Source organism: Chelonia mydas, chromosome 11, assembly GCF_015237465.2.
Source record: "Chelonia mydas isolate rCheMyd1 chromosome 11, rCheMyd1.pri.v2, whole genome shotgun sequence".
NCBI lineage: Eukaryota > Metazoa > Chordata > Testudines > Cheloniidae > Chelonia > Chelonia mydas.
Genome location: NC_051251.2, coordinates 38,567,087 through 38,594,713, shown reverse-complemented (window position 1 = coordinate 38,594,713; position 27,627 = coordinate 38,567,087). Strand labels below are relative to the sequence as shown.

Genomic DNA, 27,627 nt, shown 5'->3' with positions numbered 1-27,627 from the left:
CAGGTAAAAACTCATTTTAGATCCAAACTCATTCTATGTCCATCAGTACTTACTATGCAAGAAAATGATTAAAAAGTCAAAACAAACAGAAGGGATAAATAATTTATTTTTACCATGAAAAGCATCTTCCATCTATGTAACTTGCTTATAAAAAAAATGTGAATTATTATACCTTTGGGTGTATACATTCCTTGTTGCATAGAACCTCCAGGTTCAAAAACGGGAGCTTTAAAATCAGCAACTGCTGACAACATTGATTCAAAGCTTAAACTTCCTGGAACAATGCCACTTTTGGGATTGGGGTTTTCTGGAATGTGATATTTATGTTAAGAAAAACAATTGTTATCAAGGACTATTTAACAGCAGAAACATAGCACATTACTATTTTCTTTTGTCTTATATTTTAAGAGCTTCATTTAAGATGCTAAACTTTTGCAATGTTTTAATTTCACCACAAGAGGTCTGTGTACTACAGCAGTTCCAGTGTAATCAAATTTGTATTGTACCATATCAGCACTTTTGGGGTATAAATTTTAATTCTGTACACTACTTGCATTATTGCTCAAGCTGCTATGGTCTTATTCAGGGATTATATACTAAATGCACATGTTCTTGAACTTGCTGTTAAACTTGTGCAGCTACCAATAAGGTGTGCTGGGGAGGATTGTTTAAACTTTCCAAAAATCTCTTCTCTCAATTAGCAATCTTTCTGTATAGAAACACTCTCATCCTCAGAAAGTAAGTCTTGAAAGTGAAAATGTCAAGCAAGCTCACTGATTGGCGATTACACATACATACGCACTCACATGCACACTTTTTGTTATTAAAAAAAGTGCATGCTTGTATCTATGTGATAAATAATGATCACTTTATCCTTAGTACTATTAGTAACATATATTATTTTGAGTTAGAGTTAAGCACAAACAAAGTAAGCAGATGACTGGGACCCACAGACCCTGAAAGCTCTGTAAACTGGGTTGACCAGATCTGATTTTATGGAACTGGTAACCTGCAGGGGAACAACTCATTTCTTGATCTCCCGTTCTGGCAGTCCCCAAAATCAGAAGGTCAGCCCTGCTTTAGCTATTTTAACTTTTGGCAAGCAATAGGATTTATAAAAATTTAAGTAAGCCACTAGCGTTGAGTAAATAGGCAGCCAGGCTGACCCACAAACCAAGAGGCTCTTGCAGAAATGGAGGAAAAAGGGGGTGGGTAAGAGAAACTTGGCATTGACTCTCTCTCTCTCAAAGAAAAGTTGGTGAACCGCAAATACAGACACAAGTGTATTCATTAATTAGTCTGGTTTTAAGTATTAATAGAAATCCTCCTCAGCATGAAAGGGTGACATAAAAGTTGCTGAAAAGGAGGATATATGATTTATGTGCAGGGAAAGATGAGAGGTGGAGTGTTTGATGGTAGAAGGAAAATTTAGGAAGGGGGAAAACGAGTGGATTTAACTAAAAATATTAGAAGTAATATTGTGTGTACAGCAGTGGGGGATGGATGGGAAGATATAGGTAGAAACACACTAGGGAAAGAAAAAACAAAATAAAATGGAAAAAATAGATTGTGAAACTAGCATGATGTGCACATATCATTCCTAAGCACTCATATTATTACCTTATTATTGTAAACCTCAAGCTACTTTTCACCATTTCTGCCTTTAAATTATTGCTGTCACTTACTGCACTATGTTTACAATTGGACTGCAAGTTCTTTAAGGAAAAGATCATGTCTATTTTACTTGGCTGCAAAGCACCTAGTACACTAGAAGACAGCTAAAACATACTGCAAATCCTCACATGTATCATTTTCATACGAACAATTAAGGAAGACTAAAGTACTGAAGAAAATTTCATTGTGATCAACAGCATCATAATCCAATAACATCTGCCCACAACTCCTAAAGCTTGAGGTTGTTATGAGCGAGCAATATTGATGGCATCATGCACAAGCTTTAAAATTCTGCAAAACACAAATTTCTTTTATAGTACTATTTACACACAGAAATCAAAATAAATAAGTTAACAGATTCCAAGGATATGAGATCCAGTAGCGAGCTATGAGTCCTGTCGTTCATACAGAGCTGGGCTACCATCTCTGCTCTGAGGATCTCGTCATCTGTCATTCCTAGGACAATAAAAGTAAAATTAAATACCCCGTACAAGTTGTATGGGTAAAGAAAAAGGGGATACACAGGCACACACATGCAGTCAAATCTCAGTAAGTTAAACACCAATTACAAATGTGAGACTCAACAGTTTGATATCCAAGTTAACACAGTTACATTGCTACAATTACAATTCAAAGATTTCTGGTCGATTCCCAAAGATGTCCACAAGAATTTACTAAACTATTCCTATTTTCTTATAAGAGTGCTCTAAGTATTTGGAAGTTGTGTAAAGTAACAGCTCACTGATATTTCTCAATACATTCTGAAAACAGACTATTGCACAGGAGACAACACTAAAACATGTTTTCTGAAGACTGTATTGTAAAGCACGGTACTAAATGAAGCTTAATAAAACACAACAGAATGCAAGTTTTAGCCAAGATTTTAAGTAATCACTTAGGCCCAATACTGCAAACATTTATGCACACTCTTAACTTCATGCACGTGAGTAATAATCATATGCATAAGTATTTGCAGTACTGGAGTTTAATTCATTTTTCTATGGCAATATCAAAATAATTTTATTCTGTGTTAAATACTGTGTATTTTGGGGGGAGAGGAGAATATACCAACACAAAATCACAGGAAAGGTTTCACAGATCCTGTGTCCCTAGCTGAATGTTTGGAATGTATGCCACTGAAGCACTATCAAATTAGCATACTTCACACTTATTGTACCAACTAGCACAGGTTTCTACATCAGTAACATTAGAAATGCTGAAAAGGGTGATTACAAAGCTCAGTTCAGCTAGCTCTCAGTTCAGTATAATTCTGAATAAAGATCAGTGTCATAACACTAAGCTATATCTACAGGACTTTATCGGGGGTAAATCCCCTCCCTCACTCTGCAGGTATGTAAGGCCCAACAGACAGGATAACTGCGGTAGTTGCACGGCTTAGTTTGGGCCAAGATGTAGGAAGCGCATGCAGAGAGACTGAATGCCACAGCAAGTGCTCTGAAAGGGTAATTTGCGCAAAGCTGCAGAAGTGATTTATGGAATGGGGTAATGCTAGTGGATCCAAAGCAAGAAGAGCAGCAGCCACTGTGGCAACAGTAACGCTAAAGTTTTACCAGCTGCCAAGTTTTGCGTGGCCAGGGGAGAAGGTTTGGTACAAGACCAGGATTTTGCCCCAGGTTACTGGCAAAGATACTTTCTACATCATTTCTATTACAAATTAACAGAAAAGGAATATTCAACAAAGCTGAAAATATTGCACATTTGCTTCTTCGCACATAATTTTTGAGGTGCCCAAGTGGGAAATGAGTCTCTCCTTTAATTCAACTGACTTGATAATGTCCTATTCAGTTTACTTGATACAAACAGCAGAAACCAAGTCATGTATATAAAAATAATATAATACAATAAAATTTCAGTTAATAAGGAAAGTCAAAGTTTCAACAGGGGAATAAGAAGCTCAATCATAAGAGATTATTACAAGTAGGAGCTTTAGGATTTGCTGATTCAAACACTAGTATTGACATTTAAGCTTCAATATACATCTCGTGATCATATGTATAAAAAAATTCAGCCATTTATTTCTCTCAAGGACAGGAATGGACACCCTAACCCTGTATTTTGGCTGTTTCTAGTTTTTAGGATGGTTAAAATGAAGCAACCGATGAAACTGAAACCAAATTATAAATATAAAGAATGATCATTCGATTTTATTTAATAATTTTACTTATTCTGCTACAGGATAGCTATTAAATGCCAAAAGCCAAATACACATAAAATTCCATGTTACAGTAATATTTGTGGCTAGACAGTTGTGATTCTTACCTAAATGTAAGCGAAGACTTAACAGAATGACGAGAAATGTTAAGGCTCCTTCCAACATAGATCTCTCATGTTCTGAATCAAGAACTGTGTTCTGATGCTGCGATGCCATTGTTAACAGATCTACCACCTTGAATCTACAGGACACAGAGCAAAGTTAGCGACCTCATTCTTCCGTATTAAGAGCCTGATGCTGAGAGGTGCGAAGTACCTGGGATTCCAACTGAAGCACCATTCAGGCCCAGGCCCAAAAGGAGTATAAAATAAGATGTACATAATCTAATTAGAAGCAAACCTTGAAGTGAAAGGCTTTTTATTTTCACAAGGTGTATCCTTATCTTCATTGTACCATTCTGATCCTATTCATACTTCATATTCAAATACATGACATTTATATCGATTGAATACTTGGAAGTAGGTTAGTTGGTATTCACATTTATATCCTGCTTTTCTTCAGCCATGTCTATGCTACAGCAGCACAGTTACCGTGCTGCAGCTGTGATCCTGTAGCATAGACACTGCCTATGTCAGCGAACAGAGTTTTTCCGTCAACATAGGAAATCCACCTCTCTGAGAGACGGTAGCCAGGTTGAAGAAATAATTCTTCCATCAACCTAGCTGCGTCTACAGAGGGGTTAGGCTGACCTAACTACTTTGCACAGGGTGTGACGTCTTTCACAGCCCTGAGCGACAAAGCTAAGTTGATCTAAGTTTTAGGTGTAGACGGAGATGCAAGCAGACTTCTTGTGATCCTCACTGCTATTCATTCTCCCCTTCAGTGTGGGAGTTCCAAATACTTACACTCCAGAGTGTGCAACACTTCTAAAATTGTAAAGCTCAGGAGATTCAACTCTGGAGTTTCATAAAAATATTGCACACACTGGCGTATAAATCCAAAACCAGCCCTGAGTGAAAGGGAGGATGAATGAAACTGCCACAGTGGAACCCATCAGTGCTGTGGTGCAAGAGGGATTCAGCAGGTCATACACCTTTTCCCCATGGTATATTTTAAATAGTCAGTAAGTGGCAGAATGCTATATAGTGGTATTCATTCTATCCTTATGCTTTGACCTTACCTTTCAAAAACTGATGAAATAAAATAATCTGGGTCAAGTCTAGAAGCACAGACCTGTAAAAACAAACATAGTACATTCACTTTACTCATCAATCATTAGCGTTCTTATAAACACAGTACTTGGGTTCACAGAAACTATACCTTACCTGTAACAGGTAAATGTCAGGATCAATCATGGAGTTACAAAAATGAGACTGCACATAAGTCATTGCTTGTCCTTTAATTTGTAGACCATTTCTTACCCACATGTTACTATGGATTTCAGAAAGGCTTGCCTATTTTTTGAAGAAAAAGAATTAGCTGAAATAAATATTTTGCAAACGTTCAAGGAAAATCAGCTATTCAGTTATCTGTAGTCACACCATCAGCTGCGATCCTCTCAGATCTCAAAATCAGCAGAGCTGGACCATCTCAAAAGTTGGATGAGAGACACCCCAGAAAATACCCCTAGATGCTGCAAAAAATTCAATTGGTACCAGTATGTATGTGGTTCTCTTCTTGCTGAGACAGTACTGAATCCATGCATGAGGCATGATATTAAATTACAGTAGTGAATGAGACTTAAAACGAAGGCTTTGATCACTAAAAAGATATTGTGCTATTTTTTGCAAGTTTGTTAACCAGGTGTCCTGCCCAAATTCAAAGTAAGGTATTTATATTCCACCACAGATCTGTAATATGTATAATATGGTCCACTCTAAAAGGAAGGGCATTTCAGGAAATGGAGGGTAGGCATGTGAAAAGATCCATGATTTGTGATTCTTTATCCTGAAAAAGCACCCGAAAAATGAAGTGTGTTTCTTATAACAGATTATCAATTATTACAACTATTTCTCTTCATCTCCTAACTTGCATATAAACAGAATGTTAAGTGTAAAGCCACAGGCAAGAATCCTGCCCATCAAGGAATAAAGGGTCTTCACAACCCAGCCTCTGCATTCACTCCAGCATATTCTGCATCCTCAATTTGTACATATTAATATTAATTGAATGCACAAATTGTTCCAAGCACAAATATGTACTCAAATTTAGCAACAGCTTTTTGAAAATGTGATCCTAAACATTAAGCATAGTTCTCAGCAATATAAACACCTAGGGTCATTATATGTTAACAGTATTTGAAAAAGTAGTTATCTGATTCTAAGAATACTTTTCTAAGTTTATTCTGACAAATCACTGTAAAACTGTGCTTACAAGTGATAAACATTTCATATACTGCAAGGAGTTGTCACCTATGTTAATTTTTGTATTCCACAATTAATGTGTTTTTCCACGGCTGTTTAGACATTTTTTAATATACTTAAACTATTTGGACTGGAAGAGGGGAAAAGAGATAGCCGTCCTCTTTCGTATTCTGTACATTCAAACCAAAGAAGCAGCCTGGCACCATACCTGAATCTGAAGTGGGTGAATCATTAGTTTCATCAACATCTCCTGATCTGGTAAAATAGAATCCAGATCTAGCTCTTGGCATTTGACAGCCTACATACAAAATGGAGTATAAATTTTACTGAGAATATAAGGAAATGATTTTTTCATACTATAAACCGACACCACCTTATTTTCTTATAGAATATGGTAACAAATCCATGCTTACCTTACTCAAAAACATAGCATAGTAACGATGTAGTGGCAAATGAAAAGTAACCTGGTTAGGTGCTGGCTGCAATGAAAATACAATGCATTTTACCATCAAATACAAAAAGTATAAGAATCATACAGACTATCATTTCACCTGGCACATCTACTGCTGATGGCTCTTTCCGCTAGATATTGCTAACGTTACCGCATCTCTCCCCCTGCCAATGCTTCATCTCCCTTTTCCCAAAGGGTTCAGGTTGATCTCTCCTGCCTAGCTGCTAGGATATTAGTCTCACCCCACCTGGAATCAGAGAAATGTCTCCCAATACACCAGAGCTGCCCACACCCTAATATTTCATACGAAATGGAGTGCAGAGAGTCTTTATCATTGCTAAAGCTCTCCACTCTACTGCCTTGGAGTGCTCCTATGGCATCAATTGGTAGAACCTCAGTCTGAATACAAGTTCACATTAATTAAATTTGGGACTCCAGTGTTCTTAATTCACAGATGTATCACATCATACCCATGAATTACAAAGGTTTTAACAAGAGTAGCATTGTTTTTAACATGGTAATCCATCTGTTACGGTATTTAAAAGGATAATTTTCTTTCTCCTTTAAATAATAAAAAATACTTTAAAAGTTAATATTTTTAAGTTTAACAAGACATTTCCGACAACACTTTGTTTAATCATATGAAGGATGCAAACCTCATCTACAAAGTTGATTGCATCAAACCAGTCCTGAAGTGCTTCAAGGCAGTACCTAACAACATTTCGTGTGTACTCTTGTGTCTCCTGCAATAAGAAAAATTATTTGACATTGCATCATCGTACATTGTACCACACTATTCAAAAACAGTTTTGCGTTAACAGTTTCATTAATACAATGGGGAAAATAGTTTGTTAACTAGTATGACGGTTTAAGGATTTTTTCAGTTCTTTTCTGTTCAGTTTTAAAACAGGGCACAAATACGGAATTTGCATATTGTTTCTCTTTTTATTTAAAAAAAGTTTTCTTTTCCACCACTGAAAATTAACATGGTTTAACGATTTACTGGTGGTTGACACTGTCCTTCTCTACACTGAGGTTTTTCCCAAATTCATCAATGGCAGGAGTGCCAGCATACCAGAGCCTAGAATGTTTTTGTTATTGTGTTATCCAGACCTGTTCTGAGCTGCGATGCAGGTGTCGCCCTCTATCACATTCAACCAAGTTTTATTTAAAAAACAAAAACAAAAAAAAACCCTTTCATTTTATTGTTTCAACCAATTTACTTGGTTCTGAATTAAGTTTTCCGGGTCTATAATTCCTAGGACCATCCCCAACACCATATTTTAAGAGACTAGTAAACATTTGCTACCCTCCAATCCTTGGATATAATAATAGTGGATTTAAATGTTTGTTCAGCCACTTGATTGAGTTCCTTTGAAATTCTTACAAACAACACTATTTGGTCTTGGTGGCTTAATGTTGTTTAATTTAATCTATTTGTTTTAGCACAGAAACAGGAACCTGTGCATACAAAGGGACCTTTCATGCACAGATCCTAAAAGGAATTACTAAGCATCCAATATCCTATTCAAACACTTCTACTGCAATGTCTTTAGAGTTTAGCAAACTCAGTGCAGTAAAATTCAGTGCTCACCACTAGATTAACAAATGTGAGTGTAATTATAATGAACGTATAGGAGTAATTTTGTTTCAGGTTAACCATAAACTTTATTTTTTTATTTATTTATATATATATATATATATATATATATATATATATATATATATATATATATATATATATTTATTCTCACATTGAAATGCAATTTAATTTAAATTGCATCTCTCAAAGTTAAGGCAAGATAGGCTATAAACCTCAAGCAGTGGGGCCAAAAGCATGTGGGTGGGGGGGGAGACAACTAGTTGGCACTTCAAAAACTAGTAAATCGTAGTACAGTATTCTAAGGGCAATTTAGCTTCAGAAGTGAGATTTAATAAAAATATCTTAATATGATTTACAATATGAAAATGCCTTTGCAATTGCTAATTTAAACTTTCGGAATATTTAGTTTACACAAAGAAGTCTTTTCAATGCACATTTCAATCCAGACTTCACTGTCCTATGAACACCAACATAACTTCTCCTATTTATTTTGGAAAGTAGTTAAAATTAGAAGATTGATATTTATTATTCATAATAAATGATGATGAGGTAGAAATGTAAAAGTTTTCATGTTTCAAGTATTCTTCTCAATAGAAGAATTCCATTTTCTGCTAGTCTATCATTGTTTGACACACAAATTAACAATTGTGTGGTGTAATTGTGAGAAAAATCATCATTATGCAAGAGATTTAATCTCACATAATTAATAATCCAGATCTTTGATTTGATAATTATGCACAAATATGTAGTTTTATTACTATCCCAAAATGACTATTTGCAGGCACAAACAACCACCAACCAATATTATAATCACATCACAGCAGACTTAATTTTCTCCTTTCCCAACATTACAGTATAATCACCAGAGTTGTTCGGACACAAGTATCAACCTATATCCCATTACATTTTAACCTCATTCCTATTACAGTCAGTGTACACCCAAGACCTCTAGTCCCAGTTCTGGAGACTATAACTAAGTAACATCAATCATATTTAAATAGGCACTTCAAAGGATTTACGAGATTGCTGTTACAGAGTTATATCCTCAGCTCTAATAGGTACAGCCTGAGACGTCTGTTGCTTGCCCATTCTATCTTTGTTTTCACTAAAATAATGCTTCTTTCAGAGAAACGAACAGTGGCTTTTCTCCTCTTCCATAAAAACAAGTCTCCAATATCATCATCCTTACCAAAGCTCCTGTGAAGGCACTAAAATCAAACTGGGAGGTTGATACTCTCATATACATTTCCTCAGTTTAAAGAGATTACTCTCTCAAACTCCTATACATTGCACAATGCAAGTCAGAAGCTATTTACAGTATCATTCAGTTGGCTGGCAAAGACAGTTCTCCAGGCTTGGGTACAACCCTACATGTAACATGGACACCAACACCACAAGGACAGATGTTAGTGCCAAGTCTCATGTGGCCTACTTGCTGGTAGTTGTATCGCCTACTAGAAGAAAGCAGCAGTTGGTGCACATATTACAGAGCTCCAGCCATTACTGCCCTAATCTAATGTCTTGATAAGCCAACAAAGGGGACTAGTTTGCTTTTTTTAAGCCCCCTTATTTGACATACAAATGAAAAGCCTTAATTCACCTAAATAGAAAAATAAATCTCACCACACTCAGAGGCTTCACACAATGAAGATTCTGGAAAAGCTTGTCCTGAATCATCAAGACAAACCCGTGGGAACATTTTAGCCTGCAGGTATTGATGAAAGTCATGATTTAGTGCATGAAGAAATCTTTGGCTGAGCAATCTGGAGAAAGACAACCCTTCAGCCAAGAATGCTTTTATTCAAAAACGCGTATCTCGTTTGTTTCAAAGATCTTCCAAGTGAACATTTGAAGTCATCACTCTTTTCTCCAGTCAAATGACTGGCCAAATCTTATGCAGAGAACTTGAATATAAACATCTTTTAAAGGATTTGTGAGTTCTGTTCAAATAAAGCTTGACTACAAAATACTGCCGGATGTATTTTTAATCAACTTCAATTTCATACACCATCCAGAAAGTAACACTTGATGGAGAACTGATACATGACCCTAAAATCCAACTATTTGTAAAATTTGCTGAGACTACAAAAAGGAAGTTAAAAGGAGTTGTTGTTTTTTAAAAGACGAAACAAAAATGAAAAAAATGTTTGCCTTACCCTAACTTTACAATGTGATAGCAGTCCCCACATTGGTTGGGCACAGGCTTCCAGTTCAGCAGCAAATGCAGCATAGTAGGTCTGTGATTCAAACTCCACATGCTCATTTAATTCTCGCTTATTTAAATTCATACCTTAAAAGACGTAAGCAGTGTTATACAACAATATCTTTCTCTACCATTAAGTGGATCTTAGTATTTTTTTTAATTATACACACACTTACATATATGCATACCTATACAGGGAGATGACATCCTTGCAAAAAGATTCAGAGGGTGTGATCAATTTTACCTAAGCATCCACAAGACTAAGGATTTGAACTGAACAGAGACCTTGAAAGTTGACTAGAAAGAGATCAGTTGAGTAGAGAAAGTCTGGCCATATTAGGCTAGCAACTCAAGCACCCATGCTGAAGAGGCACGTGATCTGAATTAGGCCCCTTTTAGTCTCAACTCCAAATCAAATCAATGAGAATTTTTAAAACTGACTACAAAATCTTGGATCTCTCCATAGAGGAAGCATGTTTTCCACTATGCAAACATTCAGAGAAAAACAAATCAATAAAAAAATCTTACATTTCCACGTTTATACAAATAATACCTAAATACGTCAAGTTCATTTTCCCTAGTATTGAATTTAGAACTTTGACATTGAAACATATTTCTATCAAAGTCATAACTTACACTGTTAATACAACAATTTCATGAGAACTTTGGCAGTGTGTAACCCAATGCATTTTACTCACCCCCTCTGTGCCTGATCAACATGGGCTACATGGGTCTGTTAGAGCTTTATCTCCAAAACCCAACATTTTAACTCAAGCATAGAGAGATTCATGCTTTAAGCTCTGGAGATCCTCAGCTGCCATGATACAAGTTGGAGCTTGTCCAGAATTCAAATCATGGTGTGTCTCAAACACAGTTTCCATGACTAGAAGTAGTATGTAACCCACCAGTCAACATGTATTACGCATTCCCTGGTGTGCCCCAATCCACAGTGGATGCAAATCTATTACAGCTCTCATTTTGAGACCCTGTCCTCTTTAGTTCAAACTACAGAAACTAATGCTTTTAGATCTCGGACGTCCCTGGTTCAATGCCTGGTGCAGGTCAAGATGTCAGTTGTCACAATTGCACATCAGAAGTGCTTAATGCCTTTACATGTTCAGCCTTTGCTTCTCATTAGCTGGCATTTCAGAAACAGAATTCTTTTGGCTTGAGTAATTTACAATAAACTATCCACTTCCAGAAATTTGCATCAGATTAAAACTGAACACACTAATGGATTAAATATTTTTACATAAGGGTGTGTAAGGTATATGTTATTGTAAACATTGTGCCACCTTTAAAAATTCTTGCCTAAGTACAGGAGAGAAAAGATTTTAAATTAGGCAGATTCCAAAAAAGGTATTTCTAATCACTAAATAAGAAAGCTAAAAGCCACCTACCTTGAAAGAATGATACAAAATTCATCCAAGTTACTAACAGACTATGATCCTCCAGGAATTTCTTAGCCACACTTTGGTGTGAAAGGATATTAATAAAATCACTAACAAGTGGCCAGTAAGTATTATTCTTTAATAGTGCTTCCCCGCAGTTCACTACGACATGTAAACTGTTTTCTTCATCTAGGAAAAAAGTGATTTAAAAAATCCCATCATGATGTTTTTTAAAGAAAAAATATAGTAACTACCATAGTGAACAATTAAAAAAATCAGGGTTTAAAAACATTTATAGCATGCACAGCACACGGCTGTAAAGAGCCGATTACTTACTTACCTTATAGCAACGATTGTTCTTCAAGATCTTGTCATCTGTGTGGATCCCATTCTAGGTATACATGCCCCCCACTTGCACGAGATTGGAATCTGAATAGTAGTGGTTGTTGGGCCATGCCTGCACTGCACATGTCCTTGTGCCCTGCCTTTCTAGAGCATAAAAGGCACTATTGCTCAGTTACCTTGCTAATTTAAAATCTCAGGTAAAGAGGACTCCAAAAAAGCAGAGATGGAGGGCAGCTTGTGACACACACACACACACACACACCCCCCAGCTCCTCAAAGAACCAAAGTTACTAGAAGGTAAGTAACTGTTCATTCTTCAAGTATGTGTCCATATGGCTCTCACTGAGGGTGACTAATGAGCAGTGTCCCATCTGGACAGTGTGACTGAGGAGTCCCAACGTTCACTAACTAACTAATGATTGTAATACTGCCCTACCAAAACTGGCATCTGACTCATGGCCAGGACCAGAGCATAGTGTTTAACAAAAGTCAGGCATTACTCTAAGTAGCTGCCTTGCAGATTTCAGACATAGGGATCAGAGTAGCAGCCGTGTTAGTCTGTATTCGCAAAAAGAAAAGCAGTACTAGTGGCACCTTAGAGACTAACCAATTTATTAGTCTCTAAGGTGCCACTAGTACTCCTTTTCTCTTTAGACATAGGGATGTTTCTAACAGACCTGATTGGAGGACAAGCCCATTTTACAGCAACTTTCAAAGTTTGTTTTCATTCTGCAGTGGAACATTTTCATGAAAACAAAGTTGTTATAAAATGTCCTTTTTCAGACCGAAACCAGAGAAAAAGAGAAAGCGTACATACTGCCTCAGACATGAGAGATCCAGGTACAAGTTCCAGATATCCCTGATTCAGAGGAGACTTTTTCCAACCCTGATCACTCTGAATCCCACCTTGAACCCCACATCCAGGGCAAGTACCATAGCCACTAGGCAAGTGAGAGAGAAAGACACTCTCCCCATTCCCCCCACACACACACACTTCCTCCCCAATGAAAATGTTGTCAAAAGCAATAGGTTTAAACAAAACTGCATATTTCCCTGAAATGTCATTGAGTCAAAAAAGTTCCAATCAGCTCCAGTTTCTAAAGCATGGAGAGGAGGCAGTTTCACTCTAGGGAAATGGAGCTTTGATGTTTGGAAGAAGAAGTGTATGAGACATGCCTTTGATTAGCAACTCTCTAGATATGGCTCAATGTGAATGCCGTGTCTCCTTAGATGCGCTGCCATCACAACTAGGTATTTAGTGAAGACTATTGGTACGGTGGAGAGAACGAATTGTAGCACTTTGTATTGATAGTGATCGGGCCCTACTAGGAATTGCAGGTTCTTCCTATAGGCCAAATGGATCACAATATGGAAGTACACATCTTGGCGGTTGTGATGCTTCTCGGGGTTACGGCCAGGGTTGTGCGGCACCTTGTCACCACCTATCCTTAGCTCACCCCCAGTCTCTCCTCCAGCATTAAACAGCCAGACCAGCTCTGAGCCTCTCTTTATAAAACAAGCCAGCTGATAGCTTACCCTTAGGTGAAATATACCAGCGTGTACCTCTGTAGCCCCAGACATAACGCCAACAATCTGTTATCTTCACTTGGAAACAGGGTACCTTCTGCTGCTTGTCTTTTCTGTAGTGAATCTCCCCTGAAGACTTTGCAATCTGTTGATTAGTATTTTGCTCAGTCTGTAAATAGCCATTCATTGTGAAGTATACAATATTCAGTTTACATATAGCCACATCAAGTTTCTTTCAGGTGGGAGATGCTTTTTATCACCTTTTGGTGACCAGTCCCAACTCACAGACTTTAAGACCATAATTTTCAGGAAGGATGGATGGAGTGAGAGAGAACCTTACAGATAATCTGTACATACATTTCATAAGGATTATGATAATCAGTGTGACACAAACTTTCGGTAGAGACCTGACATGACCCCCTTTAACAAATTATCATGTAGGGACCAGACCCAAGGGATCGCTGTGCCCACTGCCAGTTGGCATCAAGAAGTCCCTGGGTGACAGAGATCAAGAACCACAAACCAGTCTTGTGACTGAAAAGAAGGGATGATGTAGGCTGAATTTAAGACTGTGTGTAAATGTGTTCAGTCTTCTCAGGTCTAGAATAGGATGAAGAGTCAAACCCTTTTTTCCTTCGGAATAACAAAATATCAGGAACAGGGGCCTCTTTCCCTGAACTTTAGGGGTAACTCTGATGTGGCTCCTAGGCAAAGCAGGATAGCCACTTCTTTTAGTTGATTATAAGAAGGCTCTCTGAAGACAGATAGTGAAGGGGAATGGGTAGAGGGCCATGGACTGGAATTGGATGGAATAACCATGAGAGAACTTCCAGCACACATGTCTGTTATTCCAGTCCAAGCCCCATAGAAGAGAGCCAACCAGCATCTCAAGAAGGAGGTCTGGGCATAGCCCTTCCCCGATCTGAATGTGGCTCTCAAATCTCCTGCTGTCTGGAAGCAAGTGTAGTCAGGTTAGTGACTAAGGAAGATAACAGTCTCATACAAGAGTACCTCTTCTTCTTCCTGGATGGTTACTCAGAGGACTATTGCAAGTAGCTGGGTGTTTTCTGTCTAGCCTCCCTTGCCCTTGATATTTAAAGGGCCTGTGAATGGGGCAGAGGTGTAAATGCTTAGGGAGCCACGTATCTAGTATCTTTTTTGGGTGCATAGTGCATCATTGGTACATATGGTGAGTAAGTCTGAACACTCAATGGGCAAGTCCTCAATTGTATTCTCCACCTCCCTAGGGATGGAAGAAGCCTGTAACCATGAGGCTCTGCACACAGCTACCACAACAGCCAGGGATTTAGCCACCACGTCCAACGCATCCATGGCTGTCTGTAAAAGAGGCCTTTGCCATTGGTTGTCCTTCAGCAACAATGGCTTGAACTCTGACTTAGAGTACTGAAGAAGTTTGGCCAGAAAGGGAGATAACTCTGACCTAGGGCAGACAGTTTCACAAACAAAGCTTGACAGTTAGCTACTTGTAGCTGGAGTGATGCTGACAAATAAGCCTTCCTTCTAAAGAGAGGCAATTTATTTGGGCCCTTGTCCTTAGGAATGTTCTTGGACAGTTTGGTTATCTCATGCAGGGCAGAGACTACTAATTAACCCAATGTTGGATAGGTATAAAATTGCTCAAACCTCTTTTGGGGGACTGGTCTTCCTTTCCATTCTTTTAGCAGCAATGTGGCTGGCATCTGCCTTAGAATTTTAGCTGGTTCTAAGATGCCCTCATTAATTGGCAATGCTAGTCTGGCAAAAGAGGAGGAATGCAATATGTCAAACAGCTTGTAAGCTTTTTCTTCAATTATTGAGGTTTCTATTTCAAAGGTCTCAGCTAAACAAGAGAGCATCTTCTGAAAGGCTCCAAAGCAGGTATGGGAGCCAAGGAAAATGCCTCATCAGGGACTATGAAAGACGTTCACGAAGCTCAAGACATGCCAGTTCCTCCTCTGTCAGCTGTACTTGTTCTTCCCTGTCTTCAGATGGGTTTCTGACAATTGCTGCGGAATTGGAGCATGACCTTCTGCATCTTCTTGAGTGATAGGAGGGAGTTAGGTTCCAAGATGCTCTAGACGGAAACCCCCACTATGCTCAACAGGGCCAAGGCAGAACAGGATAAGGCTGGTTTTGGTCAGTCCACTGTCATTCCTGAGATGGATAAGTCAGAGATCTGGAGTGCCCCTGATTTGCAGAGAAAGACTTTCTCCTGATCTGTGTGAATGGTGAGAAGATTCTCTGCTGTAAGGTGGAGAGGTGTGTCCCGGAGATGAAGAGGAGTAGACTGCCTCCAAAGATAAGTCTGATTTTTGAGGTGACCTCAGTACCATGAGGTCAGAGACTCATGTCGATGCTGAGTGCAGTGCCATTGGTGCCAGAAATATAGCTACCTCCTCTAACAGTAGATTGGACAGTACCATAAATGTGTCAATTGTTACTGTCAGTGCTGATACTGGGGGCAGCAGTTTGTGGTTGCCAGCATGGTCAGATGTAGGCACTGAGGATGCCTTATATATCTTCAGTGTACAGCTGGAAGTTGAACCAGCATCACTTGCTCCAGTCACAAGAGCAGACCACGTGCTCAGTTCCTCGGAGGAGAGTAAGGGTTTAAGCATCTCCTCGTAGGAAGAAGGAGTTTTCATATCTCCCTTGCTTTGGTAAGGAGGCAGTAGCCGTCTTTGGTGCTGAAGTAGTAGCTGGAACCAATGTGGTCAGATGGTCTCAGATCCCTGACAGACAGTGCCATGGATTTTTTTGCCAGTACCAGCATTAAGTGTTGCGTGCTAACAAGGGCACTGGCTAACTGGGACTTGGACTTGACCAGTCCCATCTTAGAGATCAAGGCCTGTTCTTCAGGGTCTGAGGTCCCTTTCATTGATTGTCCAAGAAGATTCAACTTCAGCAGAGCATCTCTGGATTTTCTTGTGACGGTAGAAAACAGCACAAAGGATAGTAGTCTGGTACACGGATCTCACCAAAACAAAAAATGCCAGCTGCTATGACAGTCTGTAAGCAGAATGAGTCTGTCATGGGACTGGCACTGTTTAAAGCCTGAGGGCTTTGAATCTGCTATTGTAGGCAAAGATAGCTGCCTAAAACACCAAGCAGAAATTTTAAGTTTCCATTTTAAAAAACAGATCTTTTAAAAATCGGGGTTTTTTTGGCAAGGGAAAAAATAAAATTAAAAAGGGGGAGTTTGTTGAGAATTATGCCTAGCTAATTAACCAAAAGAGAAGAATATTGCACTAAGGGATAGCGAACAGACACCTTGTTCTGTCTCACTCCACAGGCAATAAGAGGGAACCGAGGGACAGCTGCAGCCACTCTGCCCCGTACACCCTTTGGGTTGGGGCAGTCATGAGGACTCACAGGGTGCATGAGCAGCCCAAGGGACACAGTTATTCAAAGATTCCAGGCTCACGTGTATGAGGCACATGCACGCTTAGAATGGGATCCATGCTGACACACACTCAAAGAACCACCAATGTTTTCCAGTGTGTCTTTCATAACAGTACCCACTACATTTAAAAAAAAAAAAAAAAAGCTGGGAAAATAAAGAAAAAGCTATGTATAATCTTGCCCAACTATTTCAACAGCAGTTCTTCCTAGCTTGAAAAGCATGTCCTCTTTAAATCAAAGTGTTATATTTGATAAGGGTGTCCAATCTGTAGCCCTCAAGAGCAACTTTGTTAGGAAAATTTGTATTGCATTATAAATTGAAACTGTTCCTTGAGCCATGCCTGGCAATTTTAAATGGTAGTATGTGAATCAGCCCTTTTGCTACAGGGAGCTAGTAGGGGACACCACTTCCTTAACTGCCTCCTGTCCCTCTCCTCTGCAGTACCAGAAGCAGCATAGAGCAGGGAGCACTCAGATCAGCAGCCTTCCCACTGTCTACTTGATGCTTTACAGGGGAGGGAAAGAGTAATTCTGGCTACTCCACTGCCTACATCCCTGACAGGCTTGTGACCGCACAAGAAAGAGCAGGATATAAACTCAACTGGCTCTGCCTGAACCTAGGGAAATGCCTAGCAAAGAATTATTTCTCTTCCCCACACAGTAACCCAGGGCAGCCAAAGCAAGACTAAAGAAGCTAAGAACCAACTACAGGTTTAGTTCCCTAATCTTCTGCCCCAGAATAAATTACCTCAACCTAGCAGCTGCTCTAATTTGCATCAGCATTTCTTCAGCTGCTTTTCTTCTTCACTGGTTCTGAGCAGGGGTAGTTGGGTAAACTCAGTCAAGGAAGAGAAGGCCTTTTACAAGTGAGCCATCATGGAAAACTTTCGTTAGGGTATAAAAAGCTACTCTTTTATTGGCTCAATGGGATGAAAGCTCTGGTAGAGAAAGGACCTATAAGAACAGAAATGACCTATATCCCAGTAGCTTACCAGTGCTGCTGTTTGTGCCAAGTTTTTTGTTTGTATTTTTGTTTTGTTTGTTTTCACGTTTTCTTTTTGTTTATGTATGTGTGCGCATGTCTGGGTGCGTTAAGCTAGGATTATTTTAACATTTGCAAATTTCGGGTCATTGCAGTGGGATAGTAAGTTATCTCATAATTAAAGACTATTTCTCAAATATATGCATTTTTCAATTCTTGGGTTTAATTGTGCAACCTTAAGATTGCATTAATAGATGCAAGACCATTATATTTCTTTATTATTTTTCTTTTTCCCCTTACAGAAATTGTTCCCAGTTTGGTAAGAAGCACTTGTTGGCCATGTTCAAATGGTCTCTATGAATCTCATTAGTGAACTTTCTCATTAGTTAACCTGAATAGCCACCAGATGGCCAAAGGACAAAAGGTATCTGTCAGTAATGCAGACTAAGGCTATGTCTACATTATGGACCTTACAGCGGCACAGTTGTACGGCTGCAGCTGCATCACTATAACATCTTCTGTGTAGCCGCTCTTTGCCGGTGGGAGGCATAATTAAACCATTCCCAACGAGCAGCGGTAGCTATGTCGGCGGGAGACGCACTGTCCACACCAGAGCTTTTGTCGGTGAAACTTATGTCGGTCAGGGATGGCCTTTTTCACACCCCTGACCAACAAAAGTTTTGCTGACAAAAGTTCCAGTGTAAACAAAGCCTAAATATACCTTAGCAGATTTCTTGCTACATCTTCTCATTCCTCCTTTCCAGGATACCAGCATAAGCCTTTTTGCCAGTTCATCCATGCCTGAATCTCATTCAGATGGATAAGGCATTTGACCGTGTTAACTAGTTTTATGATTTAGAGGAAGAGCTGTGTTTCGTCAATATACTAAACACACTGTAACACACGCGTCTATGCAAATAAGAACATAAGAATGGCCATACTGGGTCAGACCACAGGTCCATCAAGCCCAGTATCATGTCTACCAACAGTGGCCAATGCCAGGTGCCCCAGAGAGAGTGAACCTAACAGGTAATGATCAAGTGATCTCTCTGCCGCCATCCCTCTCCACCCTCTGACAAACAGAGGCTAGGGACACCATTCCTTACCCATCCTGGCTAATAGCCATTAATGGACTTATAGGGCCACTGACCCAAGGGAAGAACAAGATGGAAGCCTGCAGAACTCCACGAGACAGCCATTGAGAGAGACGAGTAACTGTCCAGAATTACTCTGGAATCTTTCAGCAGTATGAGCAAAGCCACCAAAAGACTTCCTATGTTGAGGGCTGCAGGCAAGTCAACCACACTTCATGATTAATGGAACTGGTAGCAGCTGATAGATTCAAAAACAGATCAGAAGGGACACAATCTCCACCCTACCAAGGAGAAGATCTATCAAAACCATTTCCGTGCTCCAACCATGTCTGTACCCAGACTCACAAACCTCAAGGAGACCAAGGCACCTCTCTCATATAAAGTTGCCTTGCCACAGCCTTCACAATAGTTTTAAATTCCAGAACCAAAAATGAAATATTGGCCAGAAATAGATCATTTTGAGTGCTGGTCATAGTAAGTTTCCTTACTTGACACTGTCAGTCTGCCCTGTCCTAAGGAAGGAGCTAACAATCTCTACCAATAATGAATCCAATTTTAATTTACTGGTCTTCACCGTCTCTAGTATCTCAGTAATCATGAATGGTCTAAATATCAAATCATGGCCACAGCCACAACAGTGAGCAATGATATGTACAACTGTGTATTACTGATATCAAAATCTGCCTTCCTATGTCTGCTTTCATATGCAGTATGCGCAGATACAAAATGGGGGATGCAAACCACTTCATGTCAAAATATAAAACATATAGTAATTAAAACAGCTGTCACTGCTAAGAGTTTCCTTGAATTATTAAAAAGGCAAACAATGAATCTTTGTGATACATGTCCAAAAAAGATTCTTAATAAGCTTTACAATACATTCAAATGAACGTGCAAATTTGCTGTTTTCCTTCTTCCCCCTATTGAAACACTGATTCTTGAGTGCCCTAAGCTCTCCTTGTGTGTTAGCTGTTTGTTCCCCAAGTCTTTTAAAAAAAAATATTAAAGCAGTTCAGGCAACCACCAGATTACTTCATCATAACTACTGTTAAAAACACTTTTTTTAAGTAAGTCTTCTTAGTGCAAGTCTAACAAACATAATCAAGATTAATAGATTTATTTAGGCATAAACTTTCATGGGTTTAAAAAAGATGCATCTGAAGAAGTGGGGTTTTTTACCCATGAAAACTTATGCCTAAATAAATCTGTTGTTAGTCTTTAAGGTGCCACCGGACTCCATGTAGTTTTTGTGGATACTGACTAACACCTCTGATAATTAAGATTGTCTTCCAAGTAGGAGTGTAGATCACTGTCAGTCTACACAGGAGGAGATTTATGTTCCAATTAACATTATCTCTACCCCACCCAACAATACGAATTCGGTGCAAAAATGGCACCTCTCTAAAAGCAGGGAAAATAGCTTTGTGAGGATTCTAGCAGGTGATTCCCTAAGAACATGCAGCTGCTTGCCACAGCAGACACCAAACATCAGGTGAGATCCTTACCGCCTGCTCAAGCTCCCATTACATCTGGTAAAAGGGGTGGAGCTGCATAAAGGAGCACTAAAAGTCCTCGGTGCAGATGAAGGAGGAGTCCCCTTGTATAGGAACTACAGAACGTGGACTGCTTGCAAGCTTTGGGATAGGCTGTATACCGGGGTTGGGTACATCATGCAGCACAGTGGAGATTCCAGACAGCTCTGAAGCCCATAGGGGAAGCCAGGAACGTGCCATAACTCACAAAAGGCTCTTAGGGCTCAGACAGGCTCTCTCAGAGCAACCCAGAAGCAGGAAGGCACAAAAGGTGGATTAAAGCTACCATAGCCTCGCCTGCCACTAGGCTTCAATTTCTGGCACAGCACAAACAATGAGGAGTCCTTGTGCCACCTTAGAGGCTAACAAATTTATTAGGGCATAAGCTTTCGTGGGCTAGAACCCACTTCATCAGATGCATGGAGTGGAAAATACAGTAGCAGGTTCACAGCACATGAAAAGATAGGAGTTGCCTTACCAAGTGGGAGGTCAGTCTAACAAGACAATTCAATTAACAGTAGGCTACCAAGGGAGGAAAAATCACTTTTGTAGTGATAATGAGAGTGGCCCATTTCAAACTGTTGACAAGAAGGTGTGAGTATTAGTAGGGGGAAATTAGTATGGGGGAAATTAGGTTTTTAATGACCCAACCACTCCCAGTCTTTATTCAGACCTAATTTGATGGTGCCCAGTTTGCAAATTAATTCTAGTTCTGCAGTTTCACGTCCCAACATGCTTACATATGATTAGTCTATACTGATAACCAAGAAGCCAGAGTCCTAGAGATATTTAAACAATACCTAGTTTTTAATAATGCAGTGTGAAGTTCTGCTAGTGCATCTCTGGTCTAGCAAAGTCACTTGACATTTGAATTGGCAATGGTAAGACTAAAAGACATCAGCATATATGAGCAATTCAGAGGATAACATTATTATTCAAAACTTTTAAAGTGATTTATTTTGGGCAAGGAAAAAGTAGGCTCTGGGTCTTCACTAATGGGTTTACCCTCTGTGCAGTATATTACATTCAGGTCTCCACTGTATCAGAATGCAAAGTGTCTAAACAGTAGTGTTTGTGAGAAGATCAATCATATTCTTAATTAATAATATCATGCATCGCAAAAGGCACTCCTCTCAGGGAAGGAAAATTAGAACCATTTAGAAGACAACTGATGTCATGAAAGACTTTGAAAAATATTATGTTTAATAAATAAAATCTCAACTTATATATAGTGCCCTTCAATGCAAAGCACAGCACTTTAAGAACTGTATAAATGGAATCACTTTACCTGACACTGAAATGTGGCTACCTCTGAGGTGAAACATTCTGCTGTTTTATGTCATCCTACACTGTAGTTAAAAAAAACAGCGTAAAATGCCAGTGACATACTGAATAAAACTATTCTTACATTTCCCAAAAAGTTTTATGGTCTCTAGCTCCCAGTGTGTGTGGCTACAACCTGTCCAGTTCTGAAAAGTTAGTGGCTAACTCAAAAACAGAAGATGAAACATTCAGTACAAGCTTCTTGTTTGATATTAATGAAAACAAGAATTCAACTTACCTTGCAGCTCACTTTTAATAAGACAACTTTCCATCATATATAATAGGACAGTGACCATAATATCCAACAGTTGACATTCTTCTGTCACTTGACGTGCTAGCTCTTCATTGCTGAATAATTGAACGCTGATATGCACAATTCTATTAGACATAGTGTCTGATTCATGGCTTTTCTTCAGTGTTTTCATAATAAAAGCATAATGCTGAACAAAAGTTTTAGTAAAGGCAATCTGCAAATTTAAAAATAAAAAGAATTTTTATATTACAATAGTTATATTTCCTCTTATTTAAAAAAATGTATTCGCAAACATACAATCAGTATTGCAGAGAAACATCAGATTTATCACAACAGGTCAAAAATCTGTGGTCCATCTTATCCAATATCCTGGTTCAGAAGAAGGTGCAAGAAATCTCACAATGGAATATCCTGGTCTTCCCAACCTTCATCTTATATAATTGCATGTGTTCTCATTACACATGTAAATGACTCATCCTTTTTTAATATCTTGGTTCTTATGACTGAACCCCTAATTGTAGCATAACTGTTCAGTTACAGAAGGAACTAATCTAATCCTACTAAAATCTTGCTATCAATATCTTCTGACAATGAGTTCCACAAGCCAATTAAACACTGTATAAAAACTCATTCCTACCAGTTTTAAATTTGCCATCTTTTTCATTAGATATCCCCTTGTTCTTGTATTATGAAAAGGATAAACAGGAACTTCCAACTGAACTTCTCTACCATTCATTGTTTTATATATTTCTGTAATGTCTTCTATTGGTAATCTCTCTAAACTAAAAAAAATAGGACTAATGTTTTCAATATTTCCTCATCAGGAAGTCTTTCTGTGACTTTAATTTTCTTTCCCTGTCTCTAGATCCCAAATTTTTCTTCTAGAACCTTTTCCAGATAGGATGACCGAAATGAACAAAGTATTCACCTAGACAAATTAGAGGATTGGGCCAAAAGAAATCTGATGAGGTTCAACAAGGACAAGTGCAGAGTCCTGCACTTAGGACCGGAAGAATCCCATGCATCGCTACAGACTAGGGACTGAATGGCTCGGCAGCAGTTCTGCAGAAAAGGACCTAAGGGTTACAGTGGACGAGAAGCTGGATATGAGTCAACAGTGTGCCCTTGTTGCCAAGAAGGCCAATGGCATTTTGGGATGTATACCTAGGGGCATTGACAGCAGATCGAGGGATATGATCGTTCCCCTCTATTTGATATTCGTGAGGCCTCCCCTGGAGTACTGTGTCCAGTTTTGGGCCCCACACTACAAGAAGGATGTGGAAAAATTGGAAAACGTCCAGTGGAGGGCAACAAAAATGATTAGGGGACTGGAACACATGACTTATGAGGAGAGGCTGAGGGAACTGGGATTGTTTAGTCTGCAGAAGAGAAGAATGAGGGGGGATTTGATAGCTGCTTTCAACTACCTGAAAGGGAGTTCCAAGGAGGATGGATCTAGACTGTTCTCAGTGGTAGCTGATGACAGAACAAGGAGTAATGGTCTCAAGTTGCAGTGGGGGAAGTTTAGGTTGGATATTAGGAAAAACTTTTTCACTAGGAGGGTTGTGAAACACTGGAATGCGTTACCTAGGGAGGTGGTGGAATCTCCTTCTTTAGATATTTTTAAGGTCAGGCTTGACAAAGCCCTGGCTGGGATGATTTAGTTGGGGACTGGTCCTGCTTTGAGCAGGGGGTTGGACTAGATGACCTCCTGAGGTCCCTTCCAACCCTGATATTCTATGATTCTATTCTATGATTCAAGTTGAAAGTGTGCCACTGATTTAAGTAATGGCAATATTAAAATTTCAAGACCATTATTCAGTACTATTATTTTTACATTCTAACATCATGCTTGATTTTTTTACTGCTGCTGTCATACAGCAACTGTTCTCATTGAGTTGTCTGCAATGTCATCCAGGTCTTTCTCATAGATGGTTTCACTTAAGACGGAGCTGCAGTGTATATGAGCAGTTCATATTATTTGCCAACATTGAATTTCATCAGTCATCATGGCTTCCCATATATTTATCTTTGCTAGGTCTCTCTGGATTCCTTTAGTGCCTTCCCTAGTGCCAGAGGATGTTGTGAAGTCCAAGACTATAACAGGGTTCAAAAAAGAACTAGATAAATTCATGGAGGATAGATCCATCAATGACTATCCAAGATGGACAGGCATGGTGTCCTTAGCCTCTGTTTGCCAGAAGCTGAGAATGGGTGACAGGGGATGGATCACTTGATTACCTGTTCTGTTCATTCCCTTTGAAGCACCTGGCTTTAGCCACTGTCAGAAGACAGGATATTGGGCTAGATGGACCTTTGGTCTGACCCAGTATGGTCTTATGTTCTAGGTTTGATTCTCCTAAATAATTCTGTCATCTACAAAAGTTTCCCACATCATTGTTAAACTGTTTTTTTCCAGATCAGTAATTAGTATATTGAAACTATATCAGTCGTAGTATGGATCCTTGGGGCACCCCACTCTTAACGTTTCATCATGTTATAAACTGACCTTTTATTTGTACTTTTGTCTTTTAGCCAATTTTTTATTGATTTCAAATTTCAAACCTAAGTGCCACTGCTGTTCTAAACTTCCACCACATGGACTTGTTTAGTCTGAAGAGATGAGATAATGCAAGCTGTCTTGGTGATTAAAGAACATTTTCAGCTCACTAACTAAAATCCCACGTCTAGCCTATAACCTGTCCTCTGAAAGTGTTAAATCTTTCTGGAACATAAAGTAGGCATTTTAAGGCTACCTTTAAGCCAATTGTGGCTTCCATGGTCTGAGAATACAAAATCACTACTTCACTTTACCCATGTCTGTCCACACTCTGAAATACATGGCCCATTTTTATTAAGAACACTGCAGTTTGCTACTTTTATTGGAACTGATTCTCCACAATACTGTGAAGCATAAAGGGACCATAAACAGGCCCCCTCTCCCCTGAATAAAGTAAGCCCAGAGTAGCGGATATGTCTGGAGTATACTGTGCATTGATTATTCTTGGCTGGAGGATAGCCTTCAGATACCATTCAATCCAGACCATAAGTTACAGTGGATGACACTATATTTCTGCAGGAATGAAAAAAGAGGATTTGGCCTTTTTAGAGAGACAAGGTGGGGGAGGTAATAATTTTCAGAGACAACAGAATTTGGTCCAATAAAAGACATTATCTCACTCACCTTCTCTCTCTACTATCCTGGGACTGACGCAGCTACAACAACACTGCGTAAAATCTACCCCTACAGCATTCAGTGGGCCAAAGAGCATCAGTAGAGAACCATATAAAATTAAGTCAGAAGAGAGCAAGCATAGGTATCGTAGAATATCAGGGTTGAAAGGGATCTCAGGAGGTCATCTAGTCCAACCTCCTGCTCAAAGCAGGACCAATCCCCAATTAAATCAAACTGATTCTTCTGCTGAAAGCCAAATAACTGACTTCTGATATTCCTATCCAAACTTAGGCTGGATTTACACAGGGAGGGTTACCCTTGAACTATCTACATAGCTTATTTCCATTTAAGAACTTTATTTCTTGTGGTACTGTACAGCAATAAGAAACTGAACTAATCAATGATCTTGTGGTTAACATATGAGACTAGATGCAGGAGATCTGGTTTCAATTACCAGTTGTATCAGACACTTCTCTCTGTGCCTCAGTTCCCCATCTGTAAAAGGTAGGTAAACCTTCCTTTCTCCAACAGCTTGTAAGGTCTTTTGGCAGGACTGTCTCTTTCTACATTCATTCAACATTTTAAAAAAGGAAAAACTGGTACAATTCAATGACTGAACCGAACTAATATGTAGTATACAACTTCACAGAATAACTCTGCAATCTTCACCATTCCTTTCCCTTCACTTGTGTCTCTTGTTACATCATATCTAGTAGGACTCCTAAGCTCCCTGGGACACGGTCTGTATGTTACTTGTTTTGCAAAGCACTAGAACTGGTTGTAAAATGGTGGTTTCCTCCCTGCAGATGATTTCCTATTTTTGTCCAAAAAACAAAATCTGAACAAACTTGGTTTTCTGATTTACTAAAATTTGAGGAAAATAGACATTTTCTGCAAAAATATAATTAAGTCAAAAACCCAATTTTCTGCCAAAAATAAGTTCGATTAAAAAGTAATTTGACCAGTCCTACCTGACACACTTCGGGAGCTGTAGAGGTAATAAGGCATAATGTTCTGCTTCCAAAAGCCATCAGTTAACACACATTAAAATTAGCAGGTCTCAACAACAGCAGATATTCTTTCACAATAAAGATGTGAACCAAGTCATTTCTTATAACCAGATGAGATATGAGTTATTATTTATTCCTCAGTTTATTATAGGTGGCATAGGTAAAAATGTCTATAGTTAAGCCTGACACTTTCCAAGAGATTTTAAATTAGCACCAGGGGATTGAGGAAACCCAATTAAAAACTACATAAAGCAGTCAAGCCAATTTTTATCATAGAAAAAATATTGTATTAACACATCCTCCTGCCACAAGAATTACATGCACTGGATCTTTAACTAACTAGTTCTAAAGAGTATATTAACAGTAACAAAATATCTCAGGAGAAGATGTCTCTTCCGCATCCTAAATGTCTGATGTCTAAGGAAACTTGAGGGGGGTGGGGAGGGGGAAAGAATGGGTGTAGAGAAACAGCTTGTTGATATTGCACTTGCTCCAAGTCTGGAAACTAAAACTGTGAAGGCTTGTATGTATCTGCCCTTCAGAGAGCTAGATCTTATAAAGTCTAACAAAGCTTATGAGCTAAAATGGAAATAGCCAAAACAACAAAACAAACAATACTCTGGCTCCTGAAGGAATTTTCAGAACAGAATTATTCAGCCAACCTGTTTTGTCCACATCTCCTTCCATGTATTGTGTGGCTCTGGGCATACCAACAAACCCTCAAATAATAAAAGAACACAGGGTTTGTTATATTAATTATTTATATCAACCATATATGTACTCATGCAAGATGCAATACAAGCTGAAAGTGAGTGAGTAAAGGAAATTGTTTTGGGGGGAAGGAGGGCATGTAAATACCTTATAATCTTGATCTGGTAGCATGTTGAGTAAGAAAGTTACCATCTTTTGTGGAAATTCATATTTTATTGTCCAAAATAATAATTCTTCTAGAAAACATTTATGCTTTAAAACATCCATGATGGACTGATCTGCATAAACAGTAGGAGAACAGAGGGGAGTAAAAGACTTCAGAATGACTTTACGTATCACAAAGGACATCCCAACCTTAGTGTATTAATATTCTATTTAACTTCCTAGATCAGGGGTGGCCAACCAGTGGCTCGGG

The 27,627-nt window shown here is 38.9% G+C and overlaps 1 protein-coding gene across 4 annotated transcripts in view; it reads right to left on the bottom strand.

Annotated features, from left to right (window-relative positions):
- UBR3 (ubiquitin protein ligase E3 component n-recognin 3) overlaps positions 1-27,627 on the bottom strand; it is a 212,564-nt gene that overhangs the window by 139,185 nt on the left and 45,752 nt on the right. For all 4 annotated transcript variants that reach the window (XM_037912164.2, XM_037912165.2, XM_037912166.2 and 1 more), the window contains exons 7-18: positions 27,360-27,490; positions 22,302-22,530; positions 11,868-12,047; positions 10,421-10,554; positions 7,318-7,404; positions 6,624-6,689; positions 6,419-6,508; positions 5,173-5,301; positions 5,028-5,080; positions 3,955-4,088; positions 2,045-2,130; positions 173-314 (exon numbers count right to left, since the gene is read on the bottom strand). In XM_037912164.2, the coding sequence (XP_037768092.1) occupies positions 173-314; positions 2,045-2,130; positions 3,955-4,088; positions 5,028-5,080; positions 5,173-5,301; positions 6,419-6,508; positions 6,624-6,689; positions 7,318-7,404; positions 10,421-10,554; positions 11,868-12,047; positions 22,302-22,530; positions 27,360-27,490 (1,461 nt within the window). The remainder of the gene's footprint in view (positions 1-172; positions 315-2,044; positions 2,131-3,954; positions 4,089-5,027; positions 5,081-5,172; positions 5,302-6,418; positions 6,509-6,623; positions 6,690-7,317; positions 7,405-10,420; positions 10,555-11,867; positions 12,048-22,301; positions 22,531-27,359; positions 27,491-27,627) is intronic.